The sequence below is a fragment of the Pleurodeles waltl genome, chromosome 1_1 (assembly GCF_031143425.1).
Source record: "Pleurodeles waltl isolate 20211129_DDA chromosome 1_1, aPleWal1.hap1.20221129, whole genome shotgun sequence".
Classification (NCBI taxonomy): Eukaryota; Metazoa; Chordata; class Amphibia; order Caudata; family Salamandridae; genus Pleurodeles; species Pleurodeles waltl.
The window spans coordinates 133,123,630-133,140,699 of NC_090436.1; the positions used below are offsets into that span (position 1 = coordinate 133,123,630).

The window sequence follows — 17,070 nt, forward strand, 5'->3', positions numbered from 1 at the left end:
CAATTCCGGGGGTTAGAACCCTAGCTTTGACTGGTTCTTTGAATATATCGCCTGCGTGTCTAAGTATACCAGGCAACATTGGTAAGCGCTGGTAGTGTTTCTGGGTAGAGGATAATGTATTGAAAAGAAAATCCTCTTCTTGCATTTGAACCTCATGGTATGCAGCTGCCCTAGCTATGACTTGAGTGTAAACTGTACTATCCTCTTGTGGTGAAGGTTTAGTAGGACAAAGATCTGGATCATTGGACGGTATAGGGTCCGAGTCATACAAGTCCCAAGGGTCCACTGTATCTCCCTGTGAGTAAGTGTGTGAGTGTAATGGAGAAGTTAGTGGTGGTGGGGTAGCAGGAGTTGGAGAAAAGGAAAGCTGTGGCGAATGTGGTGGGGAAAGATGGAGACATAGTGGCTTCCCCTTTCTCTTAAAAATGTTTGCTGGTGGCGGAGCAGTATCAAGATTCTCTTGAAATGCCAGCTTCCTTTTGGTCTGTGCAGGTGGAGAAGCAATACTTTTCCCTGTCTCGTTATGGATATTGTAGGAAGTTGGCTCTGTATGCCCTATTTCAAAGTAAGGAATAGTATGTACAGAGTCCAAGGGTTCCCCTTAGAGGTAAGATAGTGGCAATAAGAGATAATTCTAATGCTCTATTTTGTGGTAGTGTGGTCGAGCAGTAGGCTTCCGAGGAGTAGTGTTAAGCATTTGTTGTACACACACAGGCAATAAATGAGGAACACACACTCAAAGACAATTCCAGGCCAATAGGTTTTTGTATAGAAAAATATATTTTCTTAGTTTATTAAGAACCACAGGTTCAAGACTTACAGGTAATACTTCAAATGAAAAGTATTTCATGTAGGAACTTTAAATTAGCAAAATAACATATACAGTTTTCACATAAATGACATATAGCTATTTTAAAACTAGGCACTTAGTGCAATTTTCAACAGTTCCTGGGGGTGGTAAGTGTTTGTTAGTCTTTGCAGGTAAGTAAACCACCTACGGGGTTTCAAGTTTGGGTCCAAGGTAGCCCACCATGGGGGGTTCAGAGCAACCCCAAAGTTACCACACCAGCAACTCAGGGCCGGTCAGGTGCAGAGGTCAAAGTGGTGCCCAAAACGCATAGGCTTCAATGGAGAAGGGGGTGCCCTGCTTTCAGTCTACCAGCAGGTAAGTACCCGCGTCTTCGGAGGGCAGACCAGGGGGGTTTTGTAGGGCACCGGGGGGGGGACAAGTCCACACAAAAAGTACACCCTCAGTGGCACGGGGGCGGCCGGGTGCAGTGTGCAAACAAGCGTCAGGTTCGCAATAGAAATCAATGGGAGACCAAGGGGTCTCTTCAGCGATGCAGGCAAAGGGGGGGAAGTTCCTCGGGGTAGCCACCACCTGGATAAGGGAGAGGGCCACCTGGGGGTCGCTCCTGCACTGGAGGTCGGATATGTCAGGTCCTGGGGTCTGTGGGTGCAGAGTCTTTACCAGGCGTCGGGTCTTTGAAGCAGGCAGTCGCGGTCAGGGGGAGCCTCGGGATTCCCTCTGCAGGCGTCTCTGTGGGGACTCGGGGGGGGTGTCAACTCTGGCTACTCACGGTCTCGTAGTCGCCGGGGAGTCCTCCCTGTGGTGTTTGTTCTCCAAGTCGAACTGGGGGCGTCTGGTGCAGAGTGTAAAGTCTCGCGCTTCCGGCGGGAAACGTGTTGTTTAAACGTTGCTTCTTTGTTGCAGTCTTTGGTGAACAGAGCCGCTTTCCTCAGGAGTTCTTGGTCCTTCTAGATGCAGGGTAGTCCTCTGAGGCTTCAGAGGTTGCTTGACACTGAGAACGTGTCGCTGGAGCAGTGTCTTTAGAAGTGGGGAGACAGGCCGGTAGAGCTGGGGCCAAAGCAGTTGGTGTCTCCGTCTTTAGGTTTTTCAGTTCAGCAGTCCTCTTCTTCTTAGGTTGCAGGAATATGAGGTTCTGGGGAGACCCTAAATAGTGAATTTAGGGGTGTGTTTAGGTCTGGGGGGTTAGTAGCCAATGGCTACTAGCCCTGAGGGTGGCTACACCCTCTTTGTGCCTCCTCCCTGAGGGGAGGGGGGCACATTCCTATCCCTATTGGGGGAATCCTCCATCTGCATGATTGAGGATTTCTAAAAGTCAGTCACCTCAGCTCAGGACACCTTAGGGGCTGTCCTGACTGGCCAGTGACTCCTCCTTGTTTTTCTCATTATCTCCTCCGGCCTTGTCACCAAAAGTGGGGCCATGGCCAGAGGGGGCGGGCAACTCCACTAGCTGGAGTGCCCTGGGGTGCTGTAACAAAGGGGGTGAGCCTTTGAGGCTCACCGCCAGGTGTTAAAGTTCCTGCAGGGGGAGGTGAGAAGCACCTCCACCCAGTACAGGCTTTGTTACTAGCCACAGAGTGATAAAGGCACTCTCCCCCATGTGGCCAGCAACATGTCTGGTGTGTGGCAGGCTGCTAAAACCAGTCAACCTACACGGGTAGTCGGTTAAGGTTTCAGGGGGCACCTCTAAGGTGCCCTCTGGGGTGTATGTTACAATAAAATGTACACTGGCATCAGTGTGCATTTGTTGTGCTGAGAAGTTTGATACCAAACTTCCCAGTTTTCAGTGTAGCCATTATGGTGTTGTGGAGTTCATGCATGACAGACTCCCAGACCATATACTCTTATGGCTACCCTGCACTTACAATGTCTAAGGTTTTGCTTAAGACACTGTAGGGGCATAGTGCTCATGCACTTATGCCCTCACCTATGGTATAGTGCACCCTGCCTTAGGGCTGTAAGGCCTGCTAGAGGGGTGACTTATCTCTACCTGTAGGCAGTGTGAGGTTGGCATGGCACCCTGAGGGGAGTGCCATGTCGACTTAGTCTTTTTATTCCCACTAGCACACACAAGCTGGTAAGCAGTGTGTCTGCTGAGTGAGGGGTCCCCAGGGTGGCATAAGATATGCTGCAGCCCTTAGATACCTTCCCTGGCATCGGGGCCCTTGGTAAAAGGGGTACCAGTTACAAGGGACTTACCTGGATGCCAGGGTGTGCCAATTGTGGAAACAAAGGTACAGGTTAGGGAAAGAACGCTGGGGCCTGGTTAGCAGGCATCCGCACACTTTCAAACCATAACTTGGCATCAGCAAAGGCAAAAAGTCAGGGGGTAACCATACCAAGGAGGCATTTCCTTACAGATATGTATTCTTCTCTGTTTACTAATAACTCCAAAATTGGTTGGATATCAGATTCCTGTTTGATATTGATGTTTTTGTGCCTGTAGAGGATTATTCACTAGTTGTTTTGGGCATATGCTTTAGACAGCTGGAAAGTCCTGTCTCTTCTATGTAGAAGGATATTATCAGCTCTGAAACGGTACTGAGCGTTTTTGGTCCTGAAGATAGCAGCTGAGGTTTCGGCTCCGAAGCGAGACGCTATATTTTCAACTCCGAAGATTGTAGGTGTCGGCTCAGAGGTGGCGCTTCTTATCTTTTTGCTCGACTCCAGCACTGAAACAGGGGTGACTTGGCCCTTTTCGGCACCAGATCTTTCAGGTGGGGCCATGGCTTTCCAGCAGTGATGCACCCAAGGCCTTTGTAGATTTTTTTGGAAGTGGGTGTAGGGGCACGTGTACTCACTTGCTGAGCCGTTGTGATCGGTTGGCTGTCTTCTTCTGATACTGGTTTGGAGTCGGAAACTTGAATCAAAACAGCTGTCTGTGCCCGCTCCTCCTCCTCTAAGGTGTTGGTGGATTCTGTATATTTCAATGCTATTTCAAGTCTTCTTGCTCTTTGGTCACGCAGTGTCTTTTTTGACCATATGAACGGCAAGCTTCACACTCTTCCTCTCAATGTTTAGGAGAAAGGCAAAAGATTACATACCGGTCAGTATAAGGGAATATTGCATGGCATCGAGGACAGAATCGGAATGGAGTCAGATCCATCAGGTTATGATGTGGTAGGCCTGACCAGGACAAGCAGGGTGCAATCGCCTGAAAGGGTGTTTTCTTGATACTGACGGTACTATTGGACCGATTGCAGATGTAAACGTGGTCGAAACAATAATGACTGTATAATTAAGTGAATATAAAGTTTCCGAATCGAAAGTCTCAGAGCGAAGGGGAACACGTCTGAACCAGACGGTGGAAAGACAACACTCTAACAAAGGAGCTGATGCCTATGCACACTATCATTGAGAGGTGGAGTCACTTGATCACGTGACTCGAAAAAAAGACTTATTCGAAGAAAAACAACCTGTAACACTCAGAGCCCAACACTAAATGGCAGGATATACACATGCTGTGCATATCCTGCCATCTGCAGCTACACATGCAACTGAATATATATGAATTTGGCTTTAGCCAGAGCGAAGTTTGAGCGCAGATTTATAACTGGAACGTAGATTGGCAGGTCCAGAGTGCCTTTTTGACATGGTATAGGAGTCTAAATTTGGCTCTTATATATTTGCAGTCAATGGAGAGTTATTAAATAGAACCTGTTTTGCTTAAGGAGTAGCGTGACATCCATTTTCATTTGTGGTCTTGGTAATCCACTGCTACCCAATTATGCCTCATGGGCAGCCTGGGGAGGAGTTCTTGATTGGTAGTGGACTTTCCTGTCATGTCAAGTCCTGTTGTGGTTACCTCCATTTACCTTGAAATCTTTGAGCAAGTTGAGAAGTATGTGGAGTGTCAGTCTTTCCCACCCTGTTTTATAGTCTACTGCTGTCCTCTTACATCCATTCAAGTGCACAATACCTATCCCCATGCTAACTTTTCAGAAAGTTTTGGCTCGCATCACATGTTGAATGTCCACTAAGTTCCTTTAACTCAACAGTTTGAAAACAAACATTGTCAGACCACAGGAAGGTCTACAGTGGAAGATCTGCCCAGATATCTTGGTTTTTGGACCTGAAAATGTCAAATGTGGTCAAGACTAGGGGTATATTTGCTATAGAGGCCTTCTTGGTGCTTAACATTACGACAGGTAATACGCTGGTTCCAACAGTTGCATAAATTAAAGCCATTCCTCTTGCTTAGCCCTGAATAAGTTTGGCAGATGAGTTCTCCCCTGGATTACGGCAGTACAGTTATGGTAAACCACCAAAGTATTAAATCCGGGACTCAAAAGACCACAAAATGTGGAACTCTGGGGAATAACAAAACTTAAAATATGGGCCATCTTTCCATAGGTCACTTCTTTGGCTACTGGTTATCTGTTCCACGAAGGAACACCTTCTGCATCAATCTGTCACTTATGCAGCTCTTTCACTAGGCCTAGGGTCAGCCTCCTGCTGGCACCTTTTAACAGAAAAATTAACAGCTCTGGTTAGGCGATGTTTAAGATCGACTGGATAGCGATTTGTGTATAAACGCTGTCAGTTTGAGCAAAGAGGTTCTTTGCTCCATGACCAGTATCCCCCCCTCCCTGAAGTCCATCTGTGTGTGTTCCAAGCCATTCAAGTCCTTGGCACAATCCAGTCTCAAAGGCCTGTGCTAAAGCTGGTAGCCTGAATTAAATGTAAATTAATCATAACTGTAAGGCAGATGCCTCACTAGGAGATATTAGCAACTGCAGTTTAGGCTCCAAGTGAATCGAGTGAGCTAAACCTAATGAGAAAGTTAACAAGAATGGACAAAAGCCAATCAATGCCTTTCATTGTTCAGCTTCTGTTATAATACGGTTGACGCCCTTTTTGGAGCAGTGAATTAACCCGATGTGTGACAGCCCAGTGAAGAGAAATGATCGACGTGGCAGCAAATAGCATCTTTCACCCCCCCCTCCAATAAAGAATTAAAAAAATAAACGTTTAAAAGGAGGGTTTGGGAGGTCAGAAATTAATGCTGGAGGGTGAGGCATAGATGAGCAATGGGCGGGCAGGGTGGATTTGTGTGGAAACCGCTAACAAGGCAGAGAGCAAAAAAACGCATTCCGATGGCGTGGAAGGAGCTCTCTCTCTCTCTCTCTCTCTCTCTATATATATATATATATATATATATATATACACGGTGGAAGCATACAAGTCGGTCATTCTAAAGGCTGGTGAAGACTATGCTGCCTACAGGGATAAGGAAAGCCAGTGCATAAAAATCAAGCAAATAAGATCAATAACAAAGCCAAACAATGGGTTGACCCAAACTCAGTCTATTATCCACAATAACTAACAGAAGACATGGCAACTGTACTAAGAAGTTGCTTTGTTAATGAAATGGTGCAGTCCATGCAATTTTTTTGGCAGCCAGGTAAAGATCAATACCATGGTCTGACGTAAACGTTTAGTCCTTGGTGAGTGGAAACGGCCATGTTCTCCGGCCACAGCAACATTTCTGGGGGACGTTTTACATTTACATCCCTTGCAGATAGTATACCGATTTTGCTTACTTATGGAATTTATATACATGAGAAAACGTGCACGTTTGTTGTGTTAAAATCACAACTCATTCACCGTAATGTAATGCATTCAGTGAATGGCCTTTTTGTTAGTGTGGATGAAGATGCCTTTTAGACTGCTTGCAGTTCCAAGGATCTCATTTGATGAAGCGGAAAAAAAGGAGCTTGTTCACTTTACACGGACAAATGAAATTTGTTTCAATGCATGTGGTGCTTTTTCTATAGTAACACGAACATTGTATATGTTTCTACAGGACTTCGACCAAGCTTTAACTGCTTCCATGCTGTCTGTGAAGTTGATTGTTCCAGCTAACCCCCAGGCACAAATAGCAGAAAAACTGCTTTGGCTTTTCTGCAGTTGTTCATGCTAGAAGTTATACAGATACTGTTTTGCCAACAGAATCAGTAGGCTAGTCATGTATGCACAGCATATCAAGGGGAGTGGCTGAAAAAACACATGAAATGCTTGGAGAGTAAATAATAGTTTATCAACATAGACTGCGGATATCCTTGGGAGGAACCAGGAAACGATAGGAGCGTATTCAACAAGAACGTATAACAGACTTAAGTCACATGAAATACATTCTCTGCCAAACAACTGGCATTTTACGATAACTACTGTTGTTTTCCTAGAACAATACATTTTCACCAGAAGACGCGGGTTATCAATGCAGCCTCCTTTTCAGATGAACCGATATTGTATTCGGTACGAGAAAAACAAATCCGGCTTTTGAAGTGGGCAATTAGGTATGTGCAAGGTCGCACCATTGGACTGGCTTGGGAGAGATCTGGTTCCTTGCGATATCACTGGATATGCACGTGGATCAAATGATGGTACCCTTTGTCCTGAACCAGTTGGGGTTACGTACAGAGGGCATTTGAGGGTTTTTTCATACAGTATGAAACCTTTTACGAGCCGTCCTTTTTTTCACACCTTTGTCTCTTCCCCCTCTTCCTGTCTCGCTGCCTTTATGCTTTGTTTTGTTACCAGGTGTTTTGGCGTGTTGCTTTTTTCTTAACAGTGAACATAAGATCAGCCTTGGGCAGCAAAGCTTTTTTGCATCTATTTGAGTTATTTTGCACTTTTTGTCTCTCCTTTTCGGGCTTTGATCTAAGAAAGAATTGCACCAATAGCCTCACAGCACTTTATGCTTGCCAGCATCCTCTCAGCCTGCTCCGTCAGCATCTTACATTTATACAGCCTCTTGCCAAAGGCAGCGCTTGGGCCACCGGGAACTCTTGGTTTTGATGGATGATGAGTGGCAGCTGGGCAGGATTAAGTTGTATCATAACTGAAAGCCCTGGATTTCCCTGCTTTACTTTCTGCATCCATTTCTGTGTCGGGTCTCCTCCTTACACTTATGGTTCAACGTCAGGATTGGTGTTTACTTCAAGGCAGTCTTCCCAATTTTACTTGTGGACTTTCAACTGCCAGCTTTTGGCACCCATTATATTAGAAGGCTATCCTGGGGGGAGGAGGTGCTTTAGAAGCCCTTGGTCGTCTAGTTTGTTAGGTCTGGCCTAATAACTGTCTACCTGACCTATTGTTACCAAATCTTTAAACTATATAGTGGGTTGCTGGCTCCTCATACAGCTGTACTATTGTATTGCCTCATTCTATTTGCCGTTTCATTCCAACTTACTTGACGTGGTTGCCTTGGAATGCTCGAGAGAACGTTTTACATCGGAAAAGTTCGCTCAGGCATACCACTCACACTCAGTTCTTTAAGCTCCTGTATGCATTCTACCAGAAAACAGTTTTTAATACTTTTCCTCCCGCAAAGGCAATGTCTTTAATGTGATGGAGATCATTTGCGACTGCTTGCGTTTATATACATTAGCACATAAAATCAGACAAGGCTTTTTTGTGGACGCGTCCTTACCTTTCCTCAGGTAGAAGGAGCAACAGTCATGTAATATATTGCCTCTCCAAGAGATGTTTGCAGAGCTCCTTTGCAGTCAGTGATTTACAACATTAGTTACCAAGGCCCAGTACTTAACTAAAAGTGCAGGGAGCCGACATGGGTCCCAGTTCAAATTACAAGACAGAATGGTCAGCCAAACATGGTCGTGATGTTTTCGCAAGCTTGATAAAGGGGACTGAGGCCACACCAATAGGATCTGGGTTTGGTGGGGCAAAATAACCCTCTAAACCATGCATGCAGCTAAGAGCTGGCAGGCCAGCGGGCTGAGGCCTTTCTAATTTCAAGGCATTTGTGGTAAAATACAAACCGAACTAGTGTAACACTAAAAACATCAGTATAGTACCTGGACACACAGCTCAAAGACTATGACCATTAACAGTTAATTACTGTTCATATCCCTTACTGCATCACGTAAACAGTGCTCTTCTATGACCTGTTGGCAATATGAATCATAGTGTCATTGTACCATTATATCTAAGCAGATGCCTTTTCTCAGTTATTGCCCTCTTCCTAAACGCTACCAAAAATAAACCATCACTTACAGAATTCATTGTAGTTGCAGAGCATTGTTATTCACGAATCTACCTTTGAATTCCACTTCATGGAGGTCAAGCAGCAACCCTCTGTGCACCTTTCATGAGCCGAAATATGGTTAGTAGTGTTGAATGACCACTTAAGATTCCGTCCAGACTAACCTGGCATCTCAATGTAGTTGACGTCTATAATTTTGGGGCTTAGGGTTTCAGAGGCCAGACCCTACAGTAGCAGGTCGGCTGTGATGGTGAGTTTGTTTCCAGCCAATGAGATAAAAATCATCACATTCTCTGGGCAAAACAGTGCTGAAAAATTATTACAAGCCTTGATGCATGTCTGTGGCCGATATGCCAAAATTATTGTAAGTTATAACTTCTTCACAACATTAGTAGGGAAACGATGACCACTATAAGGCAATTAGACAAGAAACCTATGAGAGAGAACCCATGTATATTTATATGCCATTATCAAAACATCAGACTCAATGAGACATACAACAAAATAATTTTCACCTCAGCAACAGAGACTTAAATAAGTTTCTCCAGCAAAATCTCTAAACTAGATCTACCTGCTGCACAGGTAAAACAGACCGGGTCACATCTAAAGTATGTACACTACTAGCCCTGAATACCCCTATTGTACTAACACCTGGTACCCAATCCGTACTGAATCTAAATTATCCCCCACATGATGTGTAGCACCCCACCCGGTAAAACTTAATGTAGTTAGTGTACATGGTGCAATATGACCTTGCCATTATTGAAGACAGGGGAGTCGAGGCTTACAATATCGGCACCAAAGGGATTGTGGTGCTAGAAAAAAATGATACAGATATGGTTTCTTTAGGTAAAGTAAAAACAACAGTATCTCAACTCGTTCCAGCAATACAGAAGTTATTTGCTCCTATACACTTACATGGGTCACAATGACTGCCAGTCATGCCATTTTTCTCCCCTTTCACATTTGAAAGGGTTTGAGGAGCATGTACAAAGATCCTTAATGAGTGTGTCTTTTCAGGTTGACCCCACCCTACCAGGCACCAGCAACACTGCTATGCACAAAATCACAGATTCTAATGCAGCAGCCAATGCCATCTTCTCTGCTTAAAACAGAATCCACGCCGTGACTGTTACACCACTGACACATAACGAGAAGGCATTATTCAGGACTGAAGCCAAGGGGCAATTTACAAAATCCACAGGAGCAGGCAGCCACACCGACATCACCTTGGCACATTCCTTACACAATATTTTATTTGATTGTCTTGGATATTTCGAGGCAGACCAAAAGTGTTATTGGGTCTTATAAATTGCCTCACTCTAGAGTTCAGCATATTTCTAAGTAGTTATGGCAGTTACGCAAAGTGAACCAGATGGAAGAAGACATGATTAGCCCAGGATTATAAAGTTTTGATCTGGTTGGTAAACCCTGTTACAAAGCTGGCTTATTGGTCCAAGGCTTGATCTTAACACCTGGATCATAGTTTACCATATTCTACTGTAAAGCAATGTTATATTTCAAGTGGGCTGCGTGTGCACGATAAAACCAGAAAAAAATCACGCTTATAACTAACACTGGTTTAAGCCTTATTGCTTTCATAAAACTGGATTCTGATGAACATTTTGTTTTTCAAGTTTATTAAACTCACCGCTTTGCGACTGGAAAAAAGAACACTTTTTCTGTTGGGGACAGTCCTCTGTATCTTACTGTTAGACTACCTTAGCCATTCAGACAATGCAGTCTGTCCCAACCAGTTGAAAATACAATCCAGAACACATTGAAGTAATCTCAGGGTTCGGCAGTCCAACTATCTCTGTTCATGATTCACAAATGTAACTGGATAAATGTTTTTTATATTAAAAACGCATTTCAATATTTACATAACTTATTGCATTCTCATTTACATTACCAGTTTGGTATGTTCATCCAGCAGTACATCAAGAAGGCCGGACTTTTATTAATGTCAACAAAAAACGTCTTTTTTTTTTAAAGTCGAAGTACTATCGACTTATAACTTTCTTCTTGTGTCCATGCCTTTTAAAGGCAACAGAATCAATCTTTTATCAGCAATAAATAGCAAAATAATGTCCAAGATTAATGGTACTGCATAGAACACAGGCACAAGGATGGCAACCTTTTGCAAGTACTTAAAATGATGGCTCCCAAGGCTGCTTCTAGTCCAATGAGATGATGTCTGACATGGAGCCTCCAGTGCTAGTGATGACTTCCGTGTCACTCCGACCTGAAGTGCTGGTTATTACTTCAGTGTTGCTCCTGCTTGAAGAACTGGTGGGGACTTCGGTGTCGCTCTTGCTGGATGAGCTAACGAGTGTGCTGCTCTCGTGGTTGTTGGTTGAAGTGCGAAGGTTTCCATTTGAGCTGCTCGCTGCAAGCCTGGGTGCGAAACTATCCAAGAACATGGCTGGACAATACTGCTGGAGAGACAAGCAGAGAAAAATCACTTGCGGGAAACGAATAGTTAATCTAGATTTTTTTTATTCTAGAAGAGACAGTAACAAATAGAAGTTAGAAAGAAAAAGGGGTTTCCTATCTGTAAGTGTTTAGCTTGTGAAAACAGTGCCTCCCTCGCAGAGCCTGCATATTTTAAAATTAGCAGGGTTCAAGAAATCCCATCTGCCTATGGAGTTGCTCCAATTTTTTAATCTTAATCATTTGAGGAAGCTTGAGGCAGACTGAACAGGCCACGGACTCCATATGCATTTTTGTGAAATGTGCTACTAACCCTCAAGCACAGCCCACTAGTACAATGAATGCAGGCTTTTGGTTGTTGCCTCTTATTAATAAAATCTACGATGTGAATTGAATGCCACTATATAGAGATAAACCTTGTCTGGTCATGTGTATTGCCTTGTAAAACATGGCGAACAGACCAGTGCACAATATTTGTCTATTTAAATTAAAAATATAAAACCAGATACCATATTGTAACTGGAAATATTATTTTAGGAGGCCAAAGCATTTATACTTTTTCCCATTTCTGGGTACATTCTCAAAAGCACTGAAGTATTTAAATCTTAACTAAAAGTCCTTGTCAACTCTGTATTGGAGCATGAGAACAAAATGGGTTTCATAGTACTTTTAAATCGTAGAAAATTAAAATGAAACGTTACCTTAATGATTAAGTTGATTTTTCGTTTTAATATTCTCAATTTTTTCCCCAAAGTGTTGCATTTACAAACAGCAGGCCTCTTGCTCCCAGTAGAACACTGTTCCATATTTATAACCGAAAAATAGTCATTTTTTAAATGGGAGAAATGTAAAGTGCAGAAAAATGTTTCACATTTTGAACATTTTTGCACTTTAAATTTCTCCCATTTAAAAAAAATGTTGTATGTTTGTGTTATACATGTAACAGTGCCACATATGGCGAAAGGTATGACCTGTGGCACAAGTACCTACAACACATATAGCCCATTTATATGCACACGTTCATACATCCCCAAAAACCATGCTCTCACTGACACACACACATAGGGCAGCCATGTCATAGTAGACCTAGTCAAAGTATTTTGTTAAAACCATAATATCTGGCTTTATGGACATTAGGCTTAAAGTCAAGGAAGCTGGGCATAGGGGTGTCTGGTAATAATGCGCAAGTTGTTTAGCCTTCGGTAGCTCACTGATATTCACTAATCAGAAGTAGCTTTCGCTACACAAAAGGTTGGAAATCCCTGTTCTGGGTGTACGTGTGCTTGCAAGAAGTACATAAATGTGAACTGTTGTACGGCAGTGTGTTCTCACAAATAGCACAATACAGAAAGGGTACAGTATTGAACACTGCACACAGAAGGCTTGTGTCTTCTGGATTTGTGTGTACCTGGGATGATGCAATACAAGGAGGTGACCGTATGTGTGCTTTGCAGACACACGGAGTACAAGTGTGCTTGCAATGGCTCCCTGGATTCCATTTTGGGAAGCCCAGGCCTGCCTAGTGAAGACATGAGGATTAGAGGAATCTCCCCAGACAGATTAGTGTATTGCTGCATTCCTGTGAACTGGGTGGGACTCACTGGAGGAAGGGAGAGACTCCCCCTGTACACTTCAAAAGGGTGCGCTCTGATTCAGTGGTTAATCACAAGGCAGGGGCCTGGGCACATCTCAAGAAGGAGCTGGTGCTGATGAGAGAATCAGCAGGAGTGGGAGCCCAAGTTTAACCTTTGGATGCACATACCACTATGGCTTACTCCAGTTGCCTATGTTGTGGGACTATCAGCTCCAGAGTCTCTCCTGCTGTAACAGACAGCCTTCCAAGAGGAGAGAGGGAAAAGATTACACTTCAAACGAAGCAGAATCCGGCATAAAACTTAAAGGATCCAGACCCTAAACCACATTTGGTGTCTGGAAATGTACTATAAGAAGGGGAGGTTAAGACCCCAAAATTTGTCATCTGTGAAGCAGCTAGATGGGCATTGTGCTAAGGGGAAGCTCTGCAAGACTTCTACTGAGCACTCCCTGTGTGAGGAGATGACTGTACACTAATTCGGTCGCTGCCTGTGATCAGGAGTGATTTGGTAAACCCCATATGTCATGAGAAGCCCATTGTTGACTGAGCCATGCATCGAGTTCTGTGCGGGGAGAGCCACCCTGTACCACCTAGTTGTGGTGATCCCATATGTCAGAGGGGGCCAGCGTTTAAGTGACTGTACAGGCAAAGAGCCAAGACGTTCGTGAGCCTTAGCGGCGACAAACACATTACTTACCTTTGTACACATTACCTGGTAGAGACTATCTAGCTGCAGATTCCTTACCTTTGATTTTCCCAGGCGTCAGGCTGGATCCAGAAACTTCCTAAGCAATAGCCCATGCGCGTGCTGTTGAGTGGCTCCATTCGGCTCCACGTGGCGTTGTTGGAGCCGGAAGTGATGTCACGGCCACTGATATGGGCGCCACCCAGGTGTGCAGGCGTCAGTTACTTGTATCTTAACTTTCCACTCTAGGAGCAGAGCCATGACAAGAACTGGCACAATGTGTGTCAAAACTAGGGCCCTGAAAAAGGGATCACCCTAACCCTAGTAACATGTTCGCAGAGCGGGAAGGCATGGGTGGGTTTAAGCATTCTGCAGCATGTAGTCTCTTTACCAGATAATGCATTACCAAAGGTAAGTAACTTGTTCATCTGTGAGACTTCTAGCTGCAGATTCCTTACCTTTGATTAGATCCCAAGCCATATCCTCCTGGTGGTGGGCTGTGGTCAATGTTTCAGACTAAAAAGTCCTGTAGGACCTAATGGGTGAAATGACCATCCTTTTGGACCTGACTGTCCAGGCAGAGGTGTTTGGCAAATGTGCGCAGGGATTCCCATGTTGCTGCCTGGGAGATGTCCAGGACTGGAACTCCATGTGCTAGCGCTGTGGTCGCAGTTATTCCCCTAGTGGAATGGGCCCTTAAGTCTTCGGGAGGCTGCTTCTTAGCCAGGGCGTAGCAGATCTTAATACAGAGAACAACTCCAGTGCAAAATGGTCCATATTTCTGTACTGCCTGTACCTTCTTTGCTTCCACATAACCCACAAAGAGTTGGTCATTCACCCGGAACTCTTGTGTGGTCATGGTAGAACAATAACACTCTTTTTGGGTTCAGCCGATGAAGTTGCTCCTCTTCCTTAGAGGGATGTGGGGGAGGGATCAAGGAAGGTGGGCAAGGTGACCGTTTGACCCAGATGGAATGGGGTCACCACCTTAGGAAATAAAGAGGCACTGGTGAGCAGCACAACCTTTTCTGGAAACACTGTGAGACATGGCAGCTTAGATGATAAGGCTTGTATCCCACTCACCTTTCGGGCTTATTTTACTGTCACAAAGAAGGCTGTCTTGATGGTGAGCAGCTGGAGGGAACAATTGTGCACTGCCTCGAAAGGAGCATACATGAGGTATACGAGAACTCAATTTATATCCCACTGACGCATGACAAAGGGCGTAGAGGCAAAAATATTTACAAGCCCTTTAAAGAACCTATTTACAATAGGGGACTTCAAAAGAGAGGGCTGAACAGGCAGCCACAGAAAGGCTGATGGAGCAGAGAGATAGCCCTTCAGTGTCCCCAGAGAAGTGCCTTGTTGAGCAAGAGAAAGGGTGAAGAAAAGAATAACAGAGAAGCAGAGAGAGTATCTGTAGACTTCTCTGTACAATATCTTACAAATCTTTGACTGCGGCAGGTGTATACCGTTTTTGTGGAGGAACGCATGGCTGCCAAGATAACGTTGAAGACTTTGGGAGGAAGGTCGAAGGCTGTCAAATGCAGCCGCTCAATCTGCACGCATGAAGGTGCAGAGTTGACAGGTTGGGTGGAGGACACTCCTCTGCTCCTGTGACAGAAAATCCTCCAAAAGGGGCAGCCTGACCGGAGGATCAATGCTCATTTCAAGAACTCGGGATACCAGACTCTCTGTGCCCAGTCCGGAGCCACAAAGACTACTTGGGCTTGGTTGTTCTTGATCTTCTTGAGAACTCTAGGCAGGAGTGGTATGGGCAGAAAGGCGTACACGAGGCCACTCGTGACCAAATGCATTGTTGAGCGATTGCTGCCTTGGAAACTCAAACGCGCAATACAGCTGACATTGTGCGTTCTCTTCAGATGCATATAGGTCTAACCAAGGCTCTCCCCACTGATTAAAGAGATCTTGTACCACCTCCCAATTGAGATGCTACTCGTGATCCACTAGGCACTGACGGCTGAGTTTATCCACCCTGGCGTTCAGAGAACCTTCCATGTGTTGAACCACAAGGGTTATGCCCTGTTGTTCCAGCCATGTTCAGAGATGCAGGGCCTCTTGACCAAAGGTCCACGACCCCATCCCGCCCTGCCTGCTGCAGAACCACATGGCGGTGGTGTTGTCCGTGAACACCTGCACTAACGGTCCCCTTGACGGAGGGAAGAAATGCCTTCAGCGCTAGTCGGATTGCTCTGTGTTCCAAAATGTTTATGTGGAGTCTGGATTCCACTAGATACCAGAGTCCTCTGATCTACACCTCTCCCAGATGGCCGCCCCACTCCAGGAATGACACATCTGTCACTACTGTGAGGTCTGGTTGGGGAAGGGAGAGGAGAGGAGAGGAACCTGCCTCTGACCCAGTCACGGTTTGTTAATCACAACTGCAGGTCTTTCACAGTTCCCTCCGAGATCTGGAACATGTCGGATACATTCTCCTGATGCTGCACCCACTGGAACTTCAGGGCCCACTGCAGTGCCCACATACGCCATTTGGCATGATTTACCAGCAGGATGCAAGAAGCTATGAGGTCCCGCAGCCTCAGAGTCATTCTGACCAAAATCCAGGACAGAGGCTGAAACATAGATGATATATAGGCTGAATATCTTGGACTTGCTGCTCGGGAGGATAAGCCTAAAACTGAGCTGTGTCCAGAACTGCTCCTATGAAAGAGCATCTGAGAGGGAGTCAGGTGTGACTTTGGCACGTTTATAGTGAACCCCAGCTAATGTCAGAGGGTTGCCGTAGTCTGGAGGTGAGAGACGACAGCCTGGGGCAAACCCACCTTTAACAGCCAGTCGTAGGGGCAGGGAAAGACTGAAACCCCTGACTTGCGAAGATGAGCTTCGATCACCGCCATCACCTTGGTAAACACCTGAGGAGCACTGGTAATGCCAAATGGCAGCACAGTGAACTGAAAGTGTACGCGGCTTACCTTGAACCGCAGGTAATGCCTGTGGGCGGGCAGGATGGTGACATGAAAATATGCATCCTGCAAGTCCAGCGCTACCAACCAGTCTTCTAGATCTAGGGCAGACAAGACCGGAGCCAACATGAGCATCTTGAACTTCTTTTTGAGGAAGAGATTTACAGTCTATAGGTCTAGAATAGGGCGAAGATCCTTGTTCTTTTTGGGTATCCGAAAGTAGCGGGAATAACATCCACTACCTACTTCTGATATCGGGACCCTTTCTATGGCTTCCTTGGCCAAGAGAGCCATAACTTCCTCTGGGAGCAGTGACAAATGATCCTCCGCCAGCCGTTCGAATGATGATCTACAGTACCCATGAGCCTGATGTTATAGGCCTCCAGTGGAGGAGACGATGGTGTATTCTCCCCACAACTGGGCAAGCATGGTCCTGTAGATCCAAACTAGGAGGGCTTTGAGGCTGCAGCTGCCAGGGGCTGTGTGGCAGACGACGTCTGGCCTGCAGATCCTCTAGGTCTGAAGACACCGTGCCCACATCCTCGCATACCCCGAGTTTGTTTGCGTAGAATGGTGGCAAGCATAGGGCTGGTACAG

At 45.3% G+C, this 17,070-nt stretch overlaps 1 protein-coding gene across 2 annotated transcripts in view; it reads right to left on the reverse strand.

Annotated features, from left to right (window-relative positions):
* Nucleotides 1-10,435: 10,435 nt before the first annotated feature.
* PIAS2 (protein inhibitor of activated STAT 2) overlaps nucleotides 10,436-17,070 on the reverse strand; it is a 325,889-nt gene continuing 319,254 nt past the window's right edge. The window contains exon 14 of one of the 2 annotated variants that reach the window (XM_069218886.1): nucleotides 10,436-11,254. In XM_069218886.1, coding sequence (XP_069074987.1) covers nucleotides 10,994-11,254 — 261 coding nt within the window. In that variant the 3' untranslated portion in view covers nucleotides 10,436-10,993. The remainder of the gene's footprint in view (nucleotides 11,255-17,070) is intronic. The other variant, XM_069218889.1, reaches the window with a different exon arrangement.